The following is a 20,497-nucleotide window of genomic DNA, read 5'->3' as shown; positions in this document are numbered from 1 at the left end:
TATTTATTTATTTATTTATTTATTTATTTATTTATTTATTTATTTTTGGCTGTGTTGGGTCTTCGGTTCGTGCGAGGGCTTTCTCCAGTTGCGGCAAGCGGGGGCCACTCTTCATCGCGGTGCGGGGACCGCTCTTCATCGCGGTGCGCGGGCCTTTCTCTATCGCGGCCCCTCCCGTCGCGGGGCACAGGCTCCAGACGCGCAGGCTCAGCAATTGTGGCTCACGGGCCCAGCTGCTCCGTGGCATGTGGGATCTTCCCAGACCAGGGCTCGAACCCGTGTGCCCTGCATTAGCAGGCAGACTCCCAACCACTGCGCCACCAGGGAAGCCCGAGAAGTAGCTCTTAAAGAACTAGCTCTCTTTTTTTTTTTTTTTTAAATTATTTATTTATTTATTTTATTTATGGCTGTGTTGGGTCTTCATTTCTGTGTGAGGGCTTTCTCTAGTTGTGGCAAGCGGGGGCCACTCTTCATCGCGGTGCGCGGGCCTCTCACTATCGTGTCCTCTCTTGTTGTGGAGCACAGGCTCCAGACGCGCAGGCTCAGTAATTGCAGCTCACGGGCCTAGTTGCTCCGCGGCATGTGGGATCTTCCCAGACCAGGGCTCGAACCCGTGTCCCCTGCATTGGCAGGCAGATTCTCAACCACTGCGCCACCAGGGAAGCCCAAAGGTTTTTAATCTTAGCCAAATTGGTGAGTGTACAGTGGTATTTCATTGTGGTTTTAATTTGTGTTTCTGTGATCACCAGTGATGTTGAGCATCCTTTCATATTTTTATTGGCCATTTTGGTACCCTCTTCTCTGAAGTGTCAAACTTTTGCTCATTTTTGATTGGGTTGTCTGGGTTTTTTCCTACTAATTTGTAGGAGTTCTTTATATATTCTGGATATGAGTTGGTATCAAATATATACATATTGTGGACATTTTATCCTAGTCTGTGGCTTACCTTTTTACTATTTTAATGGTATCTTTTGATGAACAGAAGTTCTTAATTTTCTTGAAGTTCACTTTATTATTATTATTATTATTTTTTTTTTTTTTTTGGTTAGTGTCCTTTGGGTTCTGGTTTAAGAAATCTTTGCCTACCCCATATTCTACTATGTTTTCTTCTAGAAATTTTATTACCTTATCTTTTACATTTAGGTGTATGATCCATTTCAAATTAATTTTTATGCATGGTGTGAGGTAAGAGTCAAGGTTTATTTTTCTCATTTATTGAAAAGACTTCCACTTCCCCACTGAATGACAGTGTTGTCTTTTTCTTAAATCAGATCATTGTGTATGTGTGGGTCTGTTTCTGGACTCTGTTCTGTACCATTAATCTATTTGTCTATTTGTCAGTGTCATGCTATCTTAATTATTGTAGCTTTATAGTAAGTCTTAATATCTGGTGTTGTTAGGTCCTACAGCTTTTTGTTATTCAAGATTTCCCTAGCTATTCTAGGTTCTTTGAATTTCCATATACATTTTAGGGTCAGCTTGTTAATTTCCACAAAGTAATTTACTGGAATTTTTTTTATTAGCTTGCTTTGAATCTATGGATCAATTTGGGGGAGAATTGATATCCTAACAATATTTAGTTTCCTAATCCGTGAACATGGATCTCTTGATTTATTTTGATTTCTTTATTCTTTCTTTTAATTAATGTTCTTTTTTTAAATTAATTAATTAATTTTATTTTTGGCTGCGTTGGGTCTTCGTTGCTGCACGCGGGCTTTCTCTAGTTGCGGCGAGTGGGTGCTACTCTCCGTTGTTGTGCGCGGGCTTCTCATTGCGGTGGCTTCTCTTTGTTGTGGAGCATGGGCTCTAGGCACGCAGGCTTCAGTAGTTGTGGCACGTGGGCTCAGTAGTTATGGCTTGTGGGCTCTAGAACACAGGCTCAGTAGTTGTGGCGCATGGGCTTAGTTGCTCTGCGGCATGTGGGATCTTCCCGGACGAGGGCTCGAACCCATGTCCCCTACAGGAGGATTGGCAGGAGGATTGTTAACCACTGCACCACCAGGGAAGTCCCTCTTTAATTACTCTTAACAAGGTTTTGTAGGTTTCCTTTAGAGGTCTTGAAAATATTTCATTAGATTTATTACTAGATATTTGATATTTTTTGTTGCTGTTATAAAAGGTATTTTAAAGCATTATTGTTTTCTAATAGTTGCTATACCATACACAAAAATTAATTCGTGGTGGGGCTTCCCTGGTGGCGCAGTGGTTAAGAACCTCGCCAAGTCCAAGGCATGTCCGTATATGACACGCCTAGCTTAGGTCTCAACTGCCTTGTGCCTGGATCTCAGAAGACTGGGTTCTGAGCTCAGAGTTAGCAGAATACAATCCACAGACAACTCGTAGTTCTAATCACAAGCTCTGTTGAACATCAGAAAAAATAGGAGAGCAGCGAGGACAAAAGGTCCATCTGGCCAAATATGTCTTTCTGGTGTCTCCCCTCTGTTCCTCAACAGGACAGGCCCAGAGGTGGCAACTATCATCAGCCTTTGTAGGCTGAGGAACTTCCCAGTTGTGAGAAGAACCCACAAAGAGGTCCCCAAGCTTTTAACCCTATTCCCTGTCCCCCACTAGAAAGTCTATGTCAGCAGCCAGAGACAGCTTCTACTCTCGCAGAAGGCAGTGTTGTGCTGGTCAGCAGGCCACATCACCCAGGCCTGGTGATTGGACTCCATATCCTGGAATAATTGCTGAGCCTTACTTAGCCAGTCTCTCTTTTCCTTTGTCTGATCTATGCATTGTGAATCTCTCTATTTACACATGCACAAATTTTCTATTTGAGTTCCATCCTGGGGGCTTTTAGCAGACAGGCCTGGCCTATCAAACTAACTCACTGTGGCCTCTCAATATATGTTCTCCATTTCACATCTTCTCTGGTCACTTAAAGATCTCCAGGGCCAATCTCTACTAAAAAGCAGCCATTCATGTGTATATCTAGGTTTTAGGCTCCATGACCTGAGAGCTTTGCAACAGGCCAGTGGGTGGCCAGTTTGGTCTCCATCCCCTTTTCTCCAGTGAATTTTCCACTCTCTATTCTGACAGATTCACGAGGATACATACCACATGCAACAGGGCCTGCAGGAGCAAGTGAGAAACTGCAAGAGGATCAGGACAGGCCAGGGCTCCCTGTACCTTCAGAGGGTGCAGTGCCAGCAGCTAGAGCAGAAGCTGATGCAGGCAGAAGCCTGGCTGCTGCAGATGGGGCCGCTGGCCCGCCTGGTAGACTACATGATTTGCCAGAACCTCGTGTCCATCATAGAGGACGAGATAACCTCTTTTGTGGCCAACATCTTGCAAGTGAGGTGGTGGGTGTCATGTGTGGAGGTTGGCGGGCAGTCAGGGGCCAGCTGGTAGGGAACGGATACTGACGTCTAGCCCCACAACCTCTCCTTACCCTCCTTTACAGGCCCCAAGGCAGAAACCCTTTCTCTCAGCGCAGCTGGTCTTTGACAGATGTGGCCAGCTGTCTCATGAGCCCTGTATTGAAAATATGATCCAGATTATAACTGGGGGCCTAAGGTCTACGAAGGCCTCTGCCCTGAAGGTATTCTAGATTGGACAGGGGGCTGGCTGTAGGAATTCCCAGTTCCTATCCTCTGTATAATCAGAAGCTCTCAGCCTGGTCTGAACTCTCATTGTTTGCTATTTCTGCCCCTTCTCTGTACCTTGGCCTGAAGGTAATGCAGTGTACAGACCCGAAGACCTTCTGGGATTCCCTGTATTTTGAAGGTATTTAAGGAGCCCTAGGCAGCGGGGAGGAAGGGTGGAAGGAGGGAGAAGGGCACATGCAGTGTCCTAATGGCCAGAGAGTCGGGCACTGGGCATGGATGGAGCAGCTCTAACCTGGGTCTGCACATGTGTTGGGCGGTAGGAGAGTGGAGACATGTTTTTGCTTACTCGTGCATGTGCCTATGTGTATGTATGTGCATGCACCTGAGTGTAGTGAGAGGTGTATGAAAGAGTGTGAGTACATTGTCCTCTGATTTGTCCTAACTCCATGAGGTTTTTCTCTAATGTTATAATGGCGTTTCATTTACAATTGGATTTGATTGCTAAGTTAATTTGTACTTGTTTGAAGAACTCTGCCTGTTCAATATTTGCTTTATTTCATGCAGCTCTTTTTCATTTCATATAGAATAATTCATTAGTATTACTGAGCTATTTTATAGTTACCAGTTATCATTGATTATCAATCCTCAAACTAGTAAATCATCAGGGAGGAAATACACCTTCACATTCCCTTTATTTGGAATACTTACGCCGTCACAGATAAAACCATCAAATGCATTCAGTCACCTCTGACATGTAGGTGCTTTTTCATTTTCCCATTCAACTAGTACGTTTTCATTAAGATGATGTAAAGACACCAGGTTAATTTTAGGAATTAGGTGACAAGGAAGAAAAAGGGTCATTGAAAGGAGCCTGTGTTTTTCTTTTCTTTGTTTCTTTTTTGGCCGTACCTCGCAGCATGCAGGATCTTAGTTCCGTGACCAGGGATCGAACCAGTGCCCCCTGCAGTGGAAACTCGGAGTCCTAACCACTGGACCACCAGGGAATTCCCGAGCCTGCGTCTTTAACATATCACACCAGTTGTGGCACATTTTTTTCTCAAGTGAATCTAGATTAATCAATAGAGATTATTGATGTTTGTTTTACATGGTACAGTGGAAAAAGGAAGGGCTCTGAAATCAGACAGGCTAGTTCACTAATCTGTAAAATGGGAAAACAAAAATACCTCAGTTGCAGCATTGTTTTGAAGAATAAAAGAGTAATATGTTTAAAATAGTGCTCAGCACATAGTAGTACGTGTTACAGATAGTATCTTACTAGTAGTAGTATTAAAGATTTAGGTAAATCATACATTTCACAGTGCTTCCTCATTATATGATGTACTAATTCATACTATGCATATGCTCCAGTATTTTCCTTTGAATGGCAAAACAAACAAACAAAAACCCCTTAAACTTTTATTCTAAATTCTAGTGAAAGTGAGAATATTCACTTGCAATGTCTTGGGTTATCCCTTGTACTTTTAGAAAAGCAGCAGGGACTGATGTATATAGGGGTGAAGTGTCACGATACTCATATCTTGCAAGTATTGGGTTGGCCAAAAAGTTCATTTGGGGTTTTCCATAACTACGGAAAATCCTGAATGAACTTTTTGGCCAAACCAATAGTTTAGGGAAAAGAAAAATAGAAGGAAAAACAAAAAAAGCAATATGGCAAAATGTTAATAATTGTTGAGTCTAAGTAGATAGATAAAGAAAGGAGTGTGTAGAACCTTTAAACTTTTCTGCATGTTTGAGATTTTTCAAAATCAGAATTTGAAGGAAAAAAACAAGATCAGCATGGAAAATCAAGTTAATATCGTGGAGGAACCAGAATCAAAGTTCTGATTTGGGATTTTTCTGTAAGTTCTTTATGAAAATTAGAGTAATATACAATAAACATGTAGCAGGTAAAACACTATAAGTAGTCTTTAAGAAATACATTCATCTGAGAAATCTTTTACTTAAATGAGGCAAAATTTATATGGCATTTTAACCAAATTACAAAATGATTTCAGTACCTCCATTTATACCCAAAAATATGAAAAATAAGCCCCTTATAACAGAAAATTATATATTTACTAGATTCTAGTCCCTAAAAGAATACCCAGTGCTTTACTAAAGTGCTTGTAACATATTCTCTGTCCATAAGCTATGTTCTATGACATTTTCCAGAGGGCAGTCTTAGAACTGGAACATTTTGAGACCAAAAAGAGGTTATTAATGTTACTATCAGATGCTCTTACAGTCTTATCAGGAATATTCTGCAGTTTAAAACTGAGAAATACAATCAGATAATCATTTTTCTCATCTGGCAGGTGTCAAGTTCAGGAACTATTACCTTAAAGTTCTTACTTTAACTTTACTATAGCAATATCCTACCAAGATCGGAATATCTCTTTGAGAAATGAAGGAAACAATAGCAAAGATCAACAAAACTAAAAGCTGGTTCTTTGAGAAGATAAACAAAATTGATAAACCATTAGCCAGACTCATCAAGAAAAAAAAGGGAGAAGACTCAAATCAACAGAATTAGAAATGAAAAAGGAGAAGTAACAACTGACACTGCAGAAATACACAGAATCATGAGGGATTACTACAAGCAACTATATGCCAATAAAATGGACAACCTGGGAGAAATGGACAAATTCTTAGAAAAGCACAACCTTCCAAGACTGAACCAGGAAGAAATAGAAAATACGAACACACCAATCACAAGTAATGAAATTGAAACTGTGATTAAAAATCTTCCAACAAACAAAAGTCCAGGACCAGATGGCTTCACAGGTGAATTCTATCAAACATTTAGAGAAGAGCTAACACCCATCCTTCTCAAAATTTCCAAAATACAGCAGAGGGAGGAACACTCCCAAACTCATTCTATGAGGCCACCATCACCCTGATAGCAAAACCAGACAAAGATGTCACAAAAAAAGAAAACTACAGACCAATATCACTGATGAACATAGATGCAAAAATCCTCAACAAAATACTAGGAAACAGAATCCAACAGCACATTAAAAGGATCATACACCATGATCAAGTGGGGTTTATCCCACGAATGCAAGGATTCTCCAATATATGCAAATCAATCAACGTGATAAACCATATTAACAAATTGAAGGAGAAAAACCATATGATCATCTCAATAGATGCAGAAAAAGCTTTCGACAAAATTCAGCACCCATTTATGATAAAAACTCTCTAGAAAGTAGGCATAGAGGGAACCTACCTCAACATAATAAAGGCCATATATGACAAACCCACAGCCAACATCGTTCTCAATGGTGAAAAACTGAAAGCATTTCCTCTAAGAGCAGGAACAAGACAAGGGTGCCCACTCTCACCACTATTATTCAACGTAGTTTTGGAAGTTTTAGCTACGGCAATCAGAGAAGAAAAGAAATAAAAGGAATCCAAATCAGAAAAGAAGAATTAAAAATGTCACTGTTTGCAGATGACATGATACTATACATAGAGAATCCTAAAGATGCTACCAGAAAACAACTAGAGCTAATCAATGAATTTGGTAGAGTAGCAGGATACAAAATTAATGCACAGAAATCTCTTGCATTCCTGTACACTAATGATAAAAAATCTGAAAGAGAAATTAAGGAAACACTCCCATTTACCATTACAACAAAAAGAATAAAATACCTAGGAATAAACCTACCTAACAAAACAAAAGACCTGTATGCAGAAAACTATAAGACACTGATGAAAGAAATTAAAGATGATACCAACAGATGGAGAGATATACCATGTTCTTGGATTGGAAGAGTCAACATTGTGAAAGTGACTATACTGCCCAAAGCAATCTACAGATTCAATGCAATCCCTATTAAACTACCAATGGCATTTTTCATAGAACTAGAACAAAAAGTTTCACAATTTGTATGGAAACAGAAAAGACCCTGAATAGCCAAAGCAATCTTGAGAAAGAAAAACGGAGCTGGAGGAATCAGACTCTTGGACTTCAGACTATACTACAAAGCTACAGTAATCAAGACAGTATGGTACTGGCACAAAAACAGAAATATAGATCAATGGAATAGGATAGAAAGCCCAGAGATAAACCCACACACCTATGGTCACCTTATCTTTGATAAAGGAGGCAAGAATATACAATGGAGAAAAGACAGCCTCTTCAATAAGTGGTGCTGGGAAAACTGGACGGCTACATGTAAAAGAATGAAATTAGAACACTTCCTAACACCATACACAAAAATAAATTCAAAATGAATTAAAGACCTAAATATAAGGGCAGACACTATCAAACTCTTAGAGGAAAACATAGGCAGAACACTCTATGACATAAATCACAGCAAGATCCTTTTTGACCCACCTCCTAGAGAAATGGAAATAAAAACTAAAATAAACAAATGGGACCTAATGAAACTTAAAAGCTTTTGCACAGCAAAGGAAACAATAAAAAAGACAAAAAGACAACCCTCAGAATAGGAGAAAATATTTGCAAACGAAGCAACTGACAAAGGATTAATCTCCAAAATATACAAGCAGCTCATGCAGCTCAATATCAAAAAAACAAACAACCCAATCGAAAAATGGGCAGAAGACCTAAATAGACATTTCTCCAAAGAAGATACACAGATTGCCAACAAACACATGAAATGATGCTCAACATCACTAATCATTAGAGAAATGCAAATCAAAACTACAATGAGGTATCACCTCACACCGGTCAGAATAGCCATCATCAAAAAATCTACAAACAATTAATGCTGGAGAGGGTGTGGAGAAAAGGGAACCCTCTTGCACTGTTGGTGGTAATGTAAATGATACAGCCACTATGGAGAACAGTATGGAGGTTCCTTAAAAAACTAAAAATAGAACTACCATATGACCTAGCAATCCCACTACTGGGCATATACCCTGAGAAAACCATAATTCAAAAAGAGTCATGTACCACAAAGTTCAAATTGCAGCACTATTTACAATAGCCAGGACATGGAAGCAACCTAAATGTCCATCGACAGATGAATGGATAAAGAAGATGTGGCACATATATACAATGGAATATTACTCAGCCATAAAAGGAAACGAAATTGAGTTATTTGTAGTGAGGTGGATGGACCTAGAGTCTGTCATACAGAGTGAAGTAAGTCAGAAAGAGAAAAACAAATACCATATGCTAACACATATCTATGGAATGTAAACAACAACAAAAAAATGGTTCTGATGAACCTAAAGGCAGGACAGGAATAAAGACACAGACGTAGAGAATGGACTTGAGGACACGGGGAGGGGGAAGGGTAAGCTGAGATGAAGTGAGAGAGTAGCATGGACATATATACACTACCAAATGTAAAGTAGATAGCTAGTGGGAAGCAGCTGCATAGCACAGGGAGATCAGCTCCGTGCTTTGTGACCACCTAGAGGGGTGGGATAAGGAGGGTGGGAGGGAGACATAAGAGGGAGGGGATATGGGGATATACATATGCATATAGGTGATTCACTTTGTCATACAGCAGAAACTAACACAACACTGTAAAGCAATTATACTCCAATAAAGATATTTTTAAAAAAAGAATACATTTTTTTTTCCAAGTAATCATTCACAAAATTCTATTCATTCTTTGCTAATTCGTTTAGCTCACTTTCATTACCTTTTTTTTTTTTTCCACACACACACACTGTATTTTATTTTTACAAGAGATAAATAGACTGACACCAAGCATTGTACATGGATGACCACAACAAAAGCAACAATGATTGCAATTACCAAACATGAAACACAGTTCTACTATGTCATAATATTGACATTCAGTCCAGTAATCCTCCACTGTAACAGCTCCTTTACTTTGCAGTGAAAATTGATTTGTATATTCTTTTCCTCTGAGTCCTTGTGGGATTTTTTTTTTTTTAATTCAGACAGAAAGTCACAAAAATTATACTCATCCTCATCAGTTCACTCAGTCCCATGTAATTAATTTCTTTTTTTTTTCATCTTGATCTTTTGTTAGCACTTTTATGAGTTCATCAGTTTTTCATTAGAGTTCTGAAAATGCTTATTCATTCAGTTCAGCAGTACAGTCAGTTACCAGAAACCTGTACTTGTCAGAGTCTTTTCCATGAATTTCTTGAAGATGAAACCCTTTTATAGGAACATATTTGCAAAATCATCAGAGTACACCCAGAACTGTCTGTAAATGACAAAAGACTTAACATGACCATGGTTAAAGATTTGATGAAAGTTCATAATAATGCAGTTGACAAGAAAATTAGTTATTTCTGAGATATACATTTTAAAGTAATAACTAGGATTATTACTTATAACATTATACCAGAACATATAAGATTTTTAGACGTTTCCTGTAATGTCTGAAACATTTATATTAACATATTTCCATACATATTTCCATACAAATACAAATATAAGATTTTTAGAAATTTCATGTAATGTCTGAAACATTTATATTAACATATTTCCATACATATTTCCATACAAATACAAATATAAGATTTTTAGAAATTTCATGTAATGTCTGAAACATTTATATTAACATATTTCCATACATATTTCCATACAAATACAAATATAAGATTTTTAGAAATTTCATGTAATGTCTGAAACATTTATATTAACATATTTCCATACATATTTCCATACAAATACAAATATAAGATTTTTAGAAATTTCATGTAATGTCTGAAACATTTATATTAACATATTTCCATACATATTTCCATACAAATACAAATATAAGATTTTTAGAAATTTCATGTAATGTCTGAAACATTTATATTAACATATTTCCATACAAATAACCCAATGAAAGTTTAGTATTAGTTGTTTTGTTTGTTTTTTTATACTGCAGGTTCTTATTAGGCATCAGTTTTATACACATCAGTGTATACATGTCAATCACAATCGCCCAATTCAGCACACCACCATCCCCACCTCATCGCCGTTTTCCCCCCTTGGTGTCCATATGTCCATTCTCTACATCTGTGTCTCAACTTCTGCCCTGCAATCTGGCTCATCTGTACCATTTTTCTAGGTTCCACATACATGCATTAATATACGATATTTGTTTTTCTCTTTCTGACTTACTTCACTCTGTATGACAGTCTCTAGATCCATCCACTTCTCAACAAATGGCTCAATTTCGTTCCTTTTTATGGCTGAGTAATATTCCATTGTATATATGTACCACAACTTCTTTATCCATTCGTCTGTTGATGGGCATTTAGGTTGCTTCCATGACCTGGCTATTGTAAATAGTGCTGCAATGAACATTCGGGTGCACGTGTCTTTTTGAATTACGGTTTTCTCTGGGTATATGCCCAGTAGTGGGATTGCTGGGTCATATGGTAATTCTATTTTTAGTTTTTTAAGGCACCTCCATATTGTTCTCCATAGTGGCTGTATCAATTTACATTCCCACCAACAGTGCAAGAGGGTTCCCTTTTCTCCACACCCTCTCCAGCATTTGTTGTTTGTAGATTTTCTGATGATGCCCATTCTAACAGGAGTGAGGTGATACCTCATTGTAGTTTTAATTTGCATTTCTCTAATAATTAGTGATGTTGAGCATCTTTTCATGTGCTTCGTGGCCGTCTGTATGTCTTCTTTGGAGAAATGTCTATTTAGGTCTTCTGCCCATTTTTGGATTGGGGTGTTTGTTTCTTTGATATTGAGCTGAATGAGCTGTTTATATATTTTGGAGATTAATCCTTTGTCCGTTGATTCATTTGCAAATATTTTCTCCCATTCTGAGGGTTGTCTTTTCGTCTTGTTTATGGTTTCCTTTGCTGTGCAAAAGCTTTGAAGTTTCATTAGGTCCCACTTGTTTATTTCTGTTTTTATTTCCATTACTCTAGGAGGTGGATCGAAAAAGATCTTGCTGTGATTTATGTCAAAGAGTGTTCTTCCTATGTTTTCCTCTAAGAGTTTTATAGTGTCCAGTCTTACATTTAGGTCTCTAATCCATTTTGAGTTTATTTTTGTGTATGGTGTTAGGGAGTATTCTAATTTCATTCTTTTACATGTGGCTGTCCAGTTTTCCCAGCACCACTTATTGAAGAGACTGTCTTTTCTCCATTGTATATCTTTGCCTCCTTTGTCATAGATTAGTTGACCATAGGTGCGTGGGTTAATCTCTGGGCTTTCTATCTTGTTCCATTGATCTATGTTTCTGTTTTTGTGCCAGTACCATATTGTCTTGATTACTGTAGCTTTGTAGTATAGTCTGAAGTCAGGGAGTCTGATTCCTCCAGCTCCATTTTTTTGCCTCAAGACTGCTTTGGCTATTCGGGGTCTTTTGTGTCTCCATACAAATTTTAAGATGATTTGTTCTAGCTCCGTAAAAAATGCCATTGGTAATTTGATAGGGATTGCATTGAATCTGTAGATTGCTTTGGGTAGTATACTCATTTTCACAATGTTGATTCTTCCAATCCAAGAACATGGTATATCTCTCCATCTGTTGGTATCATCTTTAATTTCTTTCATCAGTGTCTTATAGTTTTCTGCATACAGGTCTTTTGTCTCCCTAGGTAGGTTTATTCCTAGATATTTTATTCTTTTTGTTGCAATGGTAAATGGGAGTGTTTCCATAATTTCTCTTTCAGATTTTTCATCATTAGTGTATAGGAATGCAAGAGATTTCTGTGCATTAATTTTGTAACCTGCAACTTTACCATATTCATTAATTAGCTCTAGCAGTTTTCTGGTGGCAGTTTTAGGATTCTCTATGTATAGTATCATGTCATCCGCAAACAGTGACAGTTTTACTTCTTCTTTTCCAATTTGTATTCCTTTTATTTCTTTTTCTTCTCTGATTGCCATGGCTAGGACTTCCAGAACTATGTTGAATAATAATGGTGAGAGTGGACATCCTTGTCTCGTTCCTGATCTTAGAGGAAATGCTTTCAGTTTTTCACCATTGAGAATGATGTTTGCTGTGGGTTTGTCATATATGGCCTTTATTATGTTGAGGTAGGTTCCCTCTATGCCCACTTTCTGGAGAGTTTTTATCATAAATGGGTGTTGAATTTTGTCAAAAGCTTTTTCTGCATCTATTGAGATGATCATATGGTTTTTCTTCTTCAATTTGTTAATATGGTGTATCACATTGATTGATTTGCGTATATTGAAGAATCCTTGCATCCCTGGGATAAATCCCACTTGATCGTGGTGTATGATCCTTTTAATGTGTTGTTGGAGTCTGTTTGCTAGTATTTTGTTGAGGATTTTTGCATCTATATTCATCAGTGATATTGGTCTGTAATTTTCTTTTTTTGTAGTGTCTTTGTCTGGTTTTGGTATCAGGGTGATGGTGGCCTCATAGAATGAGTTTGGGAGAGTTCCTTCCTCTGCAATTTTTTGGAAGAGTTTGAGAAGGATGGGTGTTAGCTCTTCTCTAAATGTTTGATAGAATTCACCTGTGAAGCCATCTGGTCCTGGACTTTTGTTTGTTGGAAGATTTTTAATCACATTTTCAATTTCATTACTTGTGATTGGTCTGTTGATATTTTCTGTTTCTTCCTGATTCAGTCTTGGAAGGTTATACCTTTCTAAGAATTTGTCCATTTCTTCCAGGTTGTCCATTTTATTGGCATAAAGTTGCTTGTAGTAGTCTCTTAGGATGTTTTGTATTTCTGCGGTGTCTGTTGTAACTTCTCCTTTTTCATTTCTGATTTTATTGATTTGAGTCCTCTCCCTCTTTTTCTTGATGAGTCTGGCTAATGGCTTATCAATTTTGTTTATCTTCTCAAAGAACCAACTTTTAGTTTTATTGATCTTTGCTATTGTTTTCTTTGTTTCTATTTCATTTATTTCTGCTCTGATCTTTATGATTTCTTTCCTTCTGCTAACTTTGGGTTTTGTTTGTTCTTCTTTCTCTAGTTTCTTTAGGTGTAAGGTTAGATTGTTTACTTGAGATTTTTCTTGTTTCTTTAGGTAGGCTTGTATAGCTATAAACTTCCCTCTTAGAACCGCTTTTGCTGCATCCCATAGGTTTTGGGTCGTCGTGTTTTCATTGTCATTTGTCTCTAGGTATTTTTTTATTTCCTGTTTGATTTCTTCAGTGATCTCTTGGTTATTTAGTAACGTATTGTTTAGCCTCCATGTGTTTGTCTTTTTTACGTTTTTTTCCCTGTAATTCATTTCTAATCTCATAGCGTTGTGGTCAGAAAAGATGCTTGATATGATTTCAATTTTCTTAAATTTACTGAGGCTTGATTTGTGACCCAAGATGTGATCTATCCTGGAGAATGTTCCGTGTGCACTTGAGAAGAACGTGTAATGTGCCGTTTTTGGATGGAATGTCCTATATATATCAATTAAATCTATCTGGTCTATTGTGTCATTTAAAGCTTCTGTTTCCTTATTTATTTTCATTTTGGATGATCTGTCCATTGGCGTAAGTGAGGTGTTAAAGTCCCCCACTATTATTGTGTTACTGTCGATTTCCTCTTTTATAGCTGTTAGCAGTTGCCTTATGTATTGAGGTGCTCCTATGTTGGGTGCATATATATTTATAATTGTTATATCTTCTTCTTGGATTGATCCCTGGATCATTATGTAGTGTCCTTCCTTGTCTCTTGTAACATTCTTTATTTTAAAGTCTATTTTATCTGATATGAGTATAGCTACTCCAGCTTTCTTTTGATTTCCATTTGCATGGAATATCTTTTTCCATCCCCTCACTTTCAGTCTGTATGTGTCCCTAGGTCTGAAGTGGGTCTCTTGTAGACAGCATATATATGGGTCTTGTTTTTGTATCCATTCAGCCAGTCTATGTCTTTTGGTTGGGGCATTTAATCCATTCACGTTTAAGGTAATTATCGATATGTATGTTCCTATGACCATTTTCTTAATTGTTTTGGGTTTGTTTTTGTAGGTCCTTTTCTTCTCTTGTGTTTCCCACTTAGAGAAGTTCCTTTAGCATTTGTTGTAGAGCTGGTTTGGTGGTGCTGAATTCTCTTAGCTTTTGCTTGTCTGTAAAGCTTTTGATTTCTCCATCAAATCTAAATGAGATCCTTGCTGGGTAGAGTAATCTTGGTTGTAGGTTCTTCCCTTTCATCACTTTAAGTATATCATGCCACTCCCTTCTGGCTTGCAGAGTTTCTGCTGAGAAATCAGCTGTTAACCTTATGGGGGTTCCCTTGTATGTTATTTGTCGTTTTTCCCTTGCTGCTTTCAGTAATTTTTCTTTGTCTTTAATTTTTGCCACTTTGATTACTATGTGTCTCGGCGTGTTTCTCCTTGGGTTTATTCTGTATGGGACTCTCTGCGCTTCCTGGACTTGGGTGGCTATTTCCTTTCCCATGTTAGGGAAGTTTTCGACTATAATCTCTTCAAATATTTTCTCTGGTCCTTTCTCTCTCTCTTCTCCTTCTGGGACCCCTATAATGCGAATGTTGTTGCGTTTAATGTTGTCCCAGAGGTCTCTTAGGCTGTCTTCATTTCTTTTCATTCTTTTTTCTTTAGTCTGTTCCGCAGCAGTGAATTCCACCATTCTGTCTTCCAGGTCACTTATCCGTTCTTCTGCCTCAGTTATTCTGCTATTGATTCCTTCTAGTGTAGTTTTCATTTCAGTTATTGTATTGGTCATCTCTGTTTGTTTGTTCTTTAATTCTTCTAGGTCTTTGTTAATCATTTCTTGCATCTTCTCAATCTTTGCCTCCATTCTTATTCCGAGGTCCTGGATCATCTTCACTATCATTATTCTGAATTCTTTTTCTGGAAGGTTGCCTATCTCCACTTCATTTAGTTGTTTTTCTGGGGTTTTTTCTTGTTCCTTCATCTGGTACATAGCCCTCTGCCTTTTCATCTTCTCTGTCTTTCTGTAACTGTGGTTTTTGGTCCACAGGCTGCAGGATTGTAGTTTTTCTTGCTTCTGTTGTCTGCCCTCTGGTGGTTGAGGCTAAGAGGCTTGATGGGAGGCTCTGGTGGTGGGTAGAGCTGACTGTTGCTGTGGCGGGCAGAGCTCAGTAAAACCTTAATCCACTTGACTGTTGATGGGTGGGGCTGGGTTCCCTCCCTGTTGGTTGTTTTGCCTGAGGCAACCCAACACTGGAGCCTACCCGTGCTCTTTGGTGGGATTAATGGCAGACTCTGGGAGGGCTCACGCCAAGGAGAACTTCCCAGGACCTCTGCTGCCAGTGTCCTTATCCCCACGGTGAAACAGAGCCACCACTTGTCTCTGCAGGAGACCCCACAACACCAGCAGGTACGCCTGGTTCAGTCTCCCCCAGGGTAACTGCTCCTTCCCCTGGGTCCCGATGCACACATTACTTTGTGTGTGCCGTCCAAGAGTGGGGTCTCTGTTTCCCCCAGTCCTGTCACAGTCCTGCAATCAATTCCCACTAGACTTCAAAGTCTGATTCTCTAGGAATTCCTCCTCCCGTTGCCGGACCCCCAGGTTGGGAAGCCTGACGTGGGGCTCAGAACCTTCACTCCAGTGGGTGGACTTCTGTGGTATAAGTGTTCGCCAGTCTGTGAGTCACCCACCCAGCAGTTATGGGATTTGATTTTACTCTGATTGCGCCCCTCCTACCGTCTCACTGTGGCTTCTCCTCTGTCCTTGGACATGGGGTATCCTCCTTGGTGAAGTCCAGGGTCTTCCTGTCAATGATTGTCCAGCAGCCAGTTGTGATTCTGGTGCTCTCGCAAGAGGGAGTGAGAACACGTCCTTCTACTCCGCCATCTTGGTTAATCCCAAAAAAAGAATACATTTTTGATATTTGTGGTAAGATAAATCTGTAACCCTGAAAAGGGACAAAGGATTGCTTCATTTTTATTATAAAAATCTCTTGAAGTAGATTTTTGTTGGAATGGTGTTGAAGTTAGCTTAGAGATATAATGCAAAAAATGAAACTGTCCTTACTATATATTTTTCCAGGGGGCTGCATATGGCAGGGAGGGTCTCTTGGGAATGTGAGGTGTGAACAGTATGACCAGCAAGAGGAAGTATAGATGGAAGCAGTGTAACAGTGAGCGGATTCATAGATGAGAGAGGAAGGAGTTTTTTTTCTTGCCACTCTGTAAGAAATTTTGAAACGATGAAAAGTCCTATAAGTATGTTTGACAAGATGCTTTGCTCTGTGTGAAATGTCTGAGTTACTCATTCAAGGAAACCTACTGTAAAGATCTATCATTATTTAGGTCTTTCAAGTTGGATGGATATTTTAAAATGCAGCTCCATGTTGACTCATATGTATTATACTAAAACATATATATTTTAAATGGAAGCCCAAATCACTTAGCAGTGACAGGTAACTTATATTTCTTTGATTTACTTGATATCAGGTCTCTTTTTTTTTTTTTTTTTAATCGGAGATCAGGGTTTGTTTTTTTTTAATTCATTTATTTATTTATTTATTTATGGCTGTGTTGGGTCTTCGTTTCTGTGCGAGGGCTTTCTCTAGTTGTGGCAAGTGGGGTCCACTCTTCATCACGGTGCGCGGGCCTCTCACTATTGTGGCCTCTCTTGTTGCGGAGCACAGGCTCCAGACGCGCAGGCTCAGCAATTGTGGCTCACGGGCCCAGCTGCTCCGCGGCATGTGGGATCTTCCCAGACCAGGGCTCGAACCCGTGTCCCCTGCATTGGCAGGCAGATTCTCAACCACTGCACCACCAGGGAAGCCCGATATCAGGTCTCTTTATTTCACTCTTACTCTGGCTAAGAAGTCATTAGTGTTCTGTTCTGTTGGGATATTGCATTCGCCAAATTATATTAAAAATGCACTAGCTTTTCCTTCCATTGCTCAGAACCACACATGAATTGACTATATAGCATATTGCCTGAGTGCTCTCATGGGTCTTGGCACCTTGAATCACAGTTCTTCAACCCCATCTTTGTTTTGGAGCTCACAAAACAGAGAGTTACCAAATTCAAAGGCAGAAAAGATGTAGCAGCACCAAACTTCAGAGAAATTGAAACTAGAAAGTCAGGAAGAGAGTCCCTGTCTCTCAAATTGGTGATTATCCTTTCATCTATACTTCTGTCTGTGCTTCTTCCCAATTCCCCTGATTCTCTCCTAACACTAGCTGTCTCTGCTTCCTTTGAATGTTCTGCTCCCTTATAACCATTGCTTCCAAATGACTTAGACTTTCTATGCACCGACTCCATTCTTGACTCTATATATGATCTTTCAGTTAAGTTTTCCTGATTGTGTGACTTAGTTCAAATTTTCCAGACAAGAAATATGATTGATTCAGCCTATCCTATAGAGAGTCATGTATCCATAAGATCTGGCAAGAGCAATGGGTCATGGTACAAATTAATTGGCTTTCGCTATAGGTCAGAGCATATCCTCTTAGAAGGGTGTATATGGTGGAGGAGGCTCCAACCTTCAGCTATGCTTGTCCTGGCTATAAACATCTATTATATGGGCCTAAATGTGCAAGTTGGTTTTGGATTACATTTCCTAACTCAAAGCTAGCTAAGGAAAAGGGGAGATTTTTTACTGGCCCCTATAACTAAGAAATTAATGAATACAGCTGGATTCAGGCTCAGCTGGATTCAGGGCTAAGGCAATGTCATCAAGGCTTTATCTCTCTCTCTTAGTCCTTTGATTTTACTTGTGAGTTTGAATTCTAAGTCAGTGAGAATGCTGTCAGCTGGAAGTAACAGAAGACCTAAGAGTAGCCTAAACAATACAATCATCTCACATAAAAAGAAGTCTCCAGGTAGCTTCCCGGGTTGGTTCAGTGGCTCAGAAATGTCATCAAGTACCAGGCTCTTTATATCCTTCCCTGATTCCATTCTGGGTTTAGCTGTAGGTAAGGACAGATCCTCTTGGAAGGGTATATGTGCTAGGGGAGGATGCAATCAAAAATCTTTTTTCATCCTCGGGCTATTGCATTGTAGTTGCAAGACAAGTTGCAGCTCCATGCATCCCATTCTCAAGCAAAGTCATGTTTTAAAAAGGGGAGGCAAGGTTAGAGAGAAAGCTCTCCTTGCCTGACTCTCACTTATTATCAGGAAAATAAATCTTCTCCAGAAACTCCCCAGCAGATGCACTGTTACATCTCATTGTAAAAATCTAGGTGTGGGAAATCAAATGGCTGATATTTTTAGTTTCTCATGGAAGATAGGCTCTACCACCATGGAAGAAGGGAGAAGCAAATGGCTATTAGTTGGTCAAGCAATATGCCTTCCAAGGTTTCATTCTTCAGATAGGCTCTCTCCTCCTGGCAAGCAAGAGAATCACCAGCATTCTCTACATTGTCATTTCTGTTATATTCTTACCCTTTTAATAATTTTATTATTGAATAAAACCTCATTTAAGTTTAGTTCTACAAGTAACAATATATTTATGCTCACCAGCAGTCCTTATGTTGATGTCTCTTTTAGTCATTTTGTTTGCCCGAAGTTCATTCTCTATTTAGATTCCTCAGGATGGGCTTGTGGGAGCAGAATTCTCAAGTTCTTCTATGTTGATAATAGTTTGTACCCTTTGAAAGTTAGTATTACCAGTTGTAAAATCATTGCCTCATATGTTCTTCCTTTCCATATCTTAAAGATATTACTCCATTTTCTTCTGGCATTAAAAGTTGTCAAAAAATCTGATAATAATCTAATCTTATTTCCTTTATTAATCACTTGCTTTTTTTTTTTTTTGTCTAGATACCTAAAATATTTTTTCCTTTTTCCTTGAAATTTAGTAATTTTAGTAGAATATGTCTTGGTATTGAACATTCTAAGATAGTATTCTCAGGTATGCTCCTTTATAATGTAGCTTTAAGTATTTTTTATTTCAGGAAAGTATTCTTGAATTAAGGCTTTTAGTATTGTTCACTTCCCTTGCTTTGGATTTTTCTTCAGGGACTCCTATTACATGTGTTTTAGATCCTTATCACTTTTCCCTCAATGTATGTTCCTTTCTCTTGAAATATTTTTTTTTAAATCCTTATTTCTTTTTTATTTTGTAATTATCCTTATTTTTACCTTCTATTTTTCTTAAGGCATTATTTACCTGTTAAGTTTATTTGCTCTTATCTTCCTTTTAGTTCAGTTTCCATTCCAAAATTATGTTTTCTTTTATTTCTAATTCTTTCCTGAGTTCTGTTGCATAATTTCTGAGTTTTTCTAATTCTGATATGTGGTTTTCTTTCATGGGTTATGCCATTTTCGGGGTGTCTTTTGACTTGTTTTGAAATGGGCTTGTTTTGATCTGTTTCCTGACATGCTTTCATTGTCGATAAAGATGTTATTCTACTCCCCGTTCTCTTTTTCCTTATACTAGCTTTGTATGGGGTCTGATGTTGGTACTTTTCTGTTACTCATTTCTGAAAAGTTCTCTTTTACTAACTTTTAGGAGACAGCTTGGTTCAGCTTGGTTTTCTAACCTTTCAATTTCCTTTTCTATTGATTTTCTGTAGTGTTCAAAAAATGGGGGCTAACTTTCTGAGATTTCCTGGTTTCTGTTTCTCTCTCCCACTTTTATTCGGACCTTTTCTTTTTCTCTATTGCTTCCATTCTGCTCACTTTTTACTTTACCCCCAGCAGTTTCACCTTAGTGCTGAGCACTGTCCCAGAAGGGAGCCCTCGCCGTTGGTTTTAGGAGCTCACTGGGCATAGACTGCTAAAGCTTCTACGGACCTTACCTACCTGCTACTGGAGCGGACAAATCCCCTTCCATTTTTACCTGCTGTTCTCGAATTAGCCCTCTTCTTTCCACAAAATGCCTGTTGGCTGTTGTGGAGTTTTCCTAGTCTCAGGTCAGTCTGGTATACCATTGTTCTCCTCTGCTTCCTTCCCCATAAATGGCGATGCCACTTGGGTCTTGAGGTTGTAGGTGGTTTGTTCCCACCCACTTATATTTTAGTGTTTGTAAGGATCCTTTGTCTTCATTTTGTTAAAAATGTTATCCAGATGGGTTTTTCGTTTTACTGTCTAATAACTCTGTCAATTTTAGATACCAAATTCATGTGGGAATTTGGAATAGAATTCAAAATTATGCTGCCACTTCCACCA

General features: G+C 38.6%; 1 protein-coding gene across 1 annotated transcript in view; it reads left to right on the top strand.

Annotated features, from left to right (window-relative positions):
• The window catches only part of DNHD1 (dynein heavy chain domain 1), an 85,328-nt gene that overhangs the window by 15,189 nt on the left and 49,642 nt on the right, over positions 1-20,497 (top strand). The window contains 3 exon segments of the mRNA XM_057553263.1: positions 3,040-3,294; positions 3,404-3,541; positions 3,675-3,726. Coding sequence (XP_057409246.1) covers positions 3,040-3,294; positions 3,404-3,541; positions 3,675-3,726 — 445 coding nt within the window.

Source organism: Balaenoptera acutorostrata, chromosome 9, assembly GCF_949987535.1.
Source record: "Balaenoptera acutorostrata chromosome 9, mBalAcu1.1, whole genome shotgun sequence".
In the NCBI taxonomy this organism is placed as follows: Eukaryota; Metazoa; Chordata; class Mammalia; order Artiodactyla; family Balaenopteridae; genus Balaenoptera; species Balaenoptera acutorostrata.
Note: the sequence above shows the minus strand (reverse complement) of the source record. Positions and strands in the feature narration are given on the sequence as shown.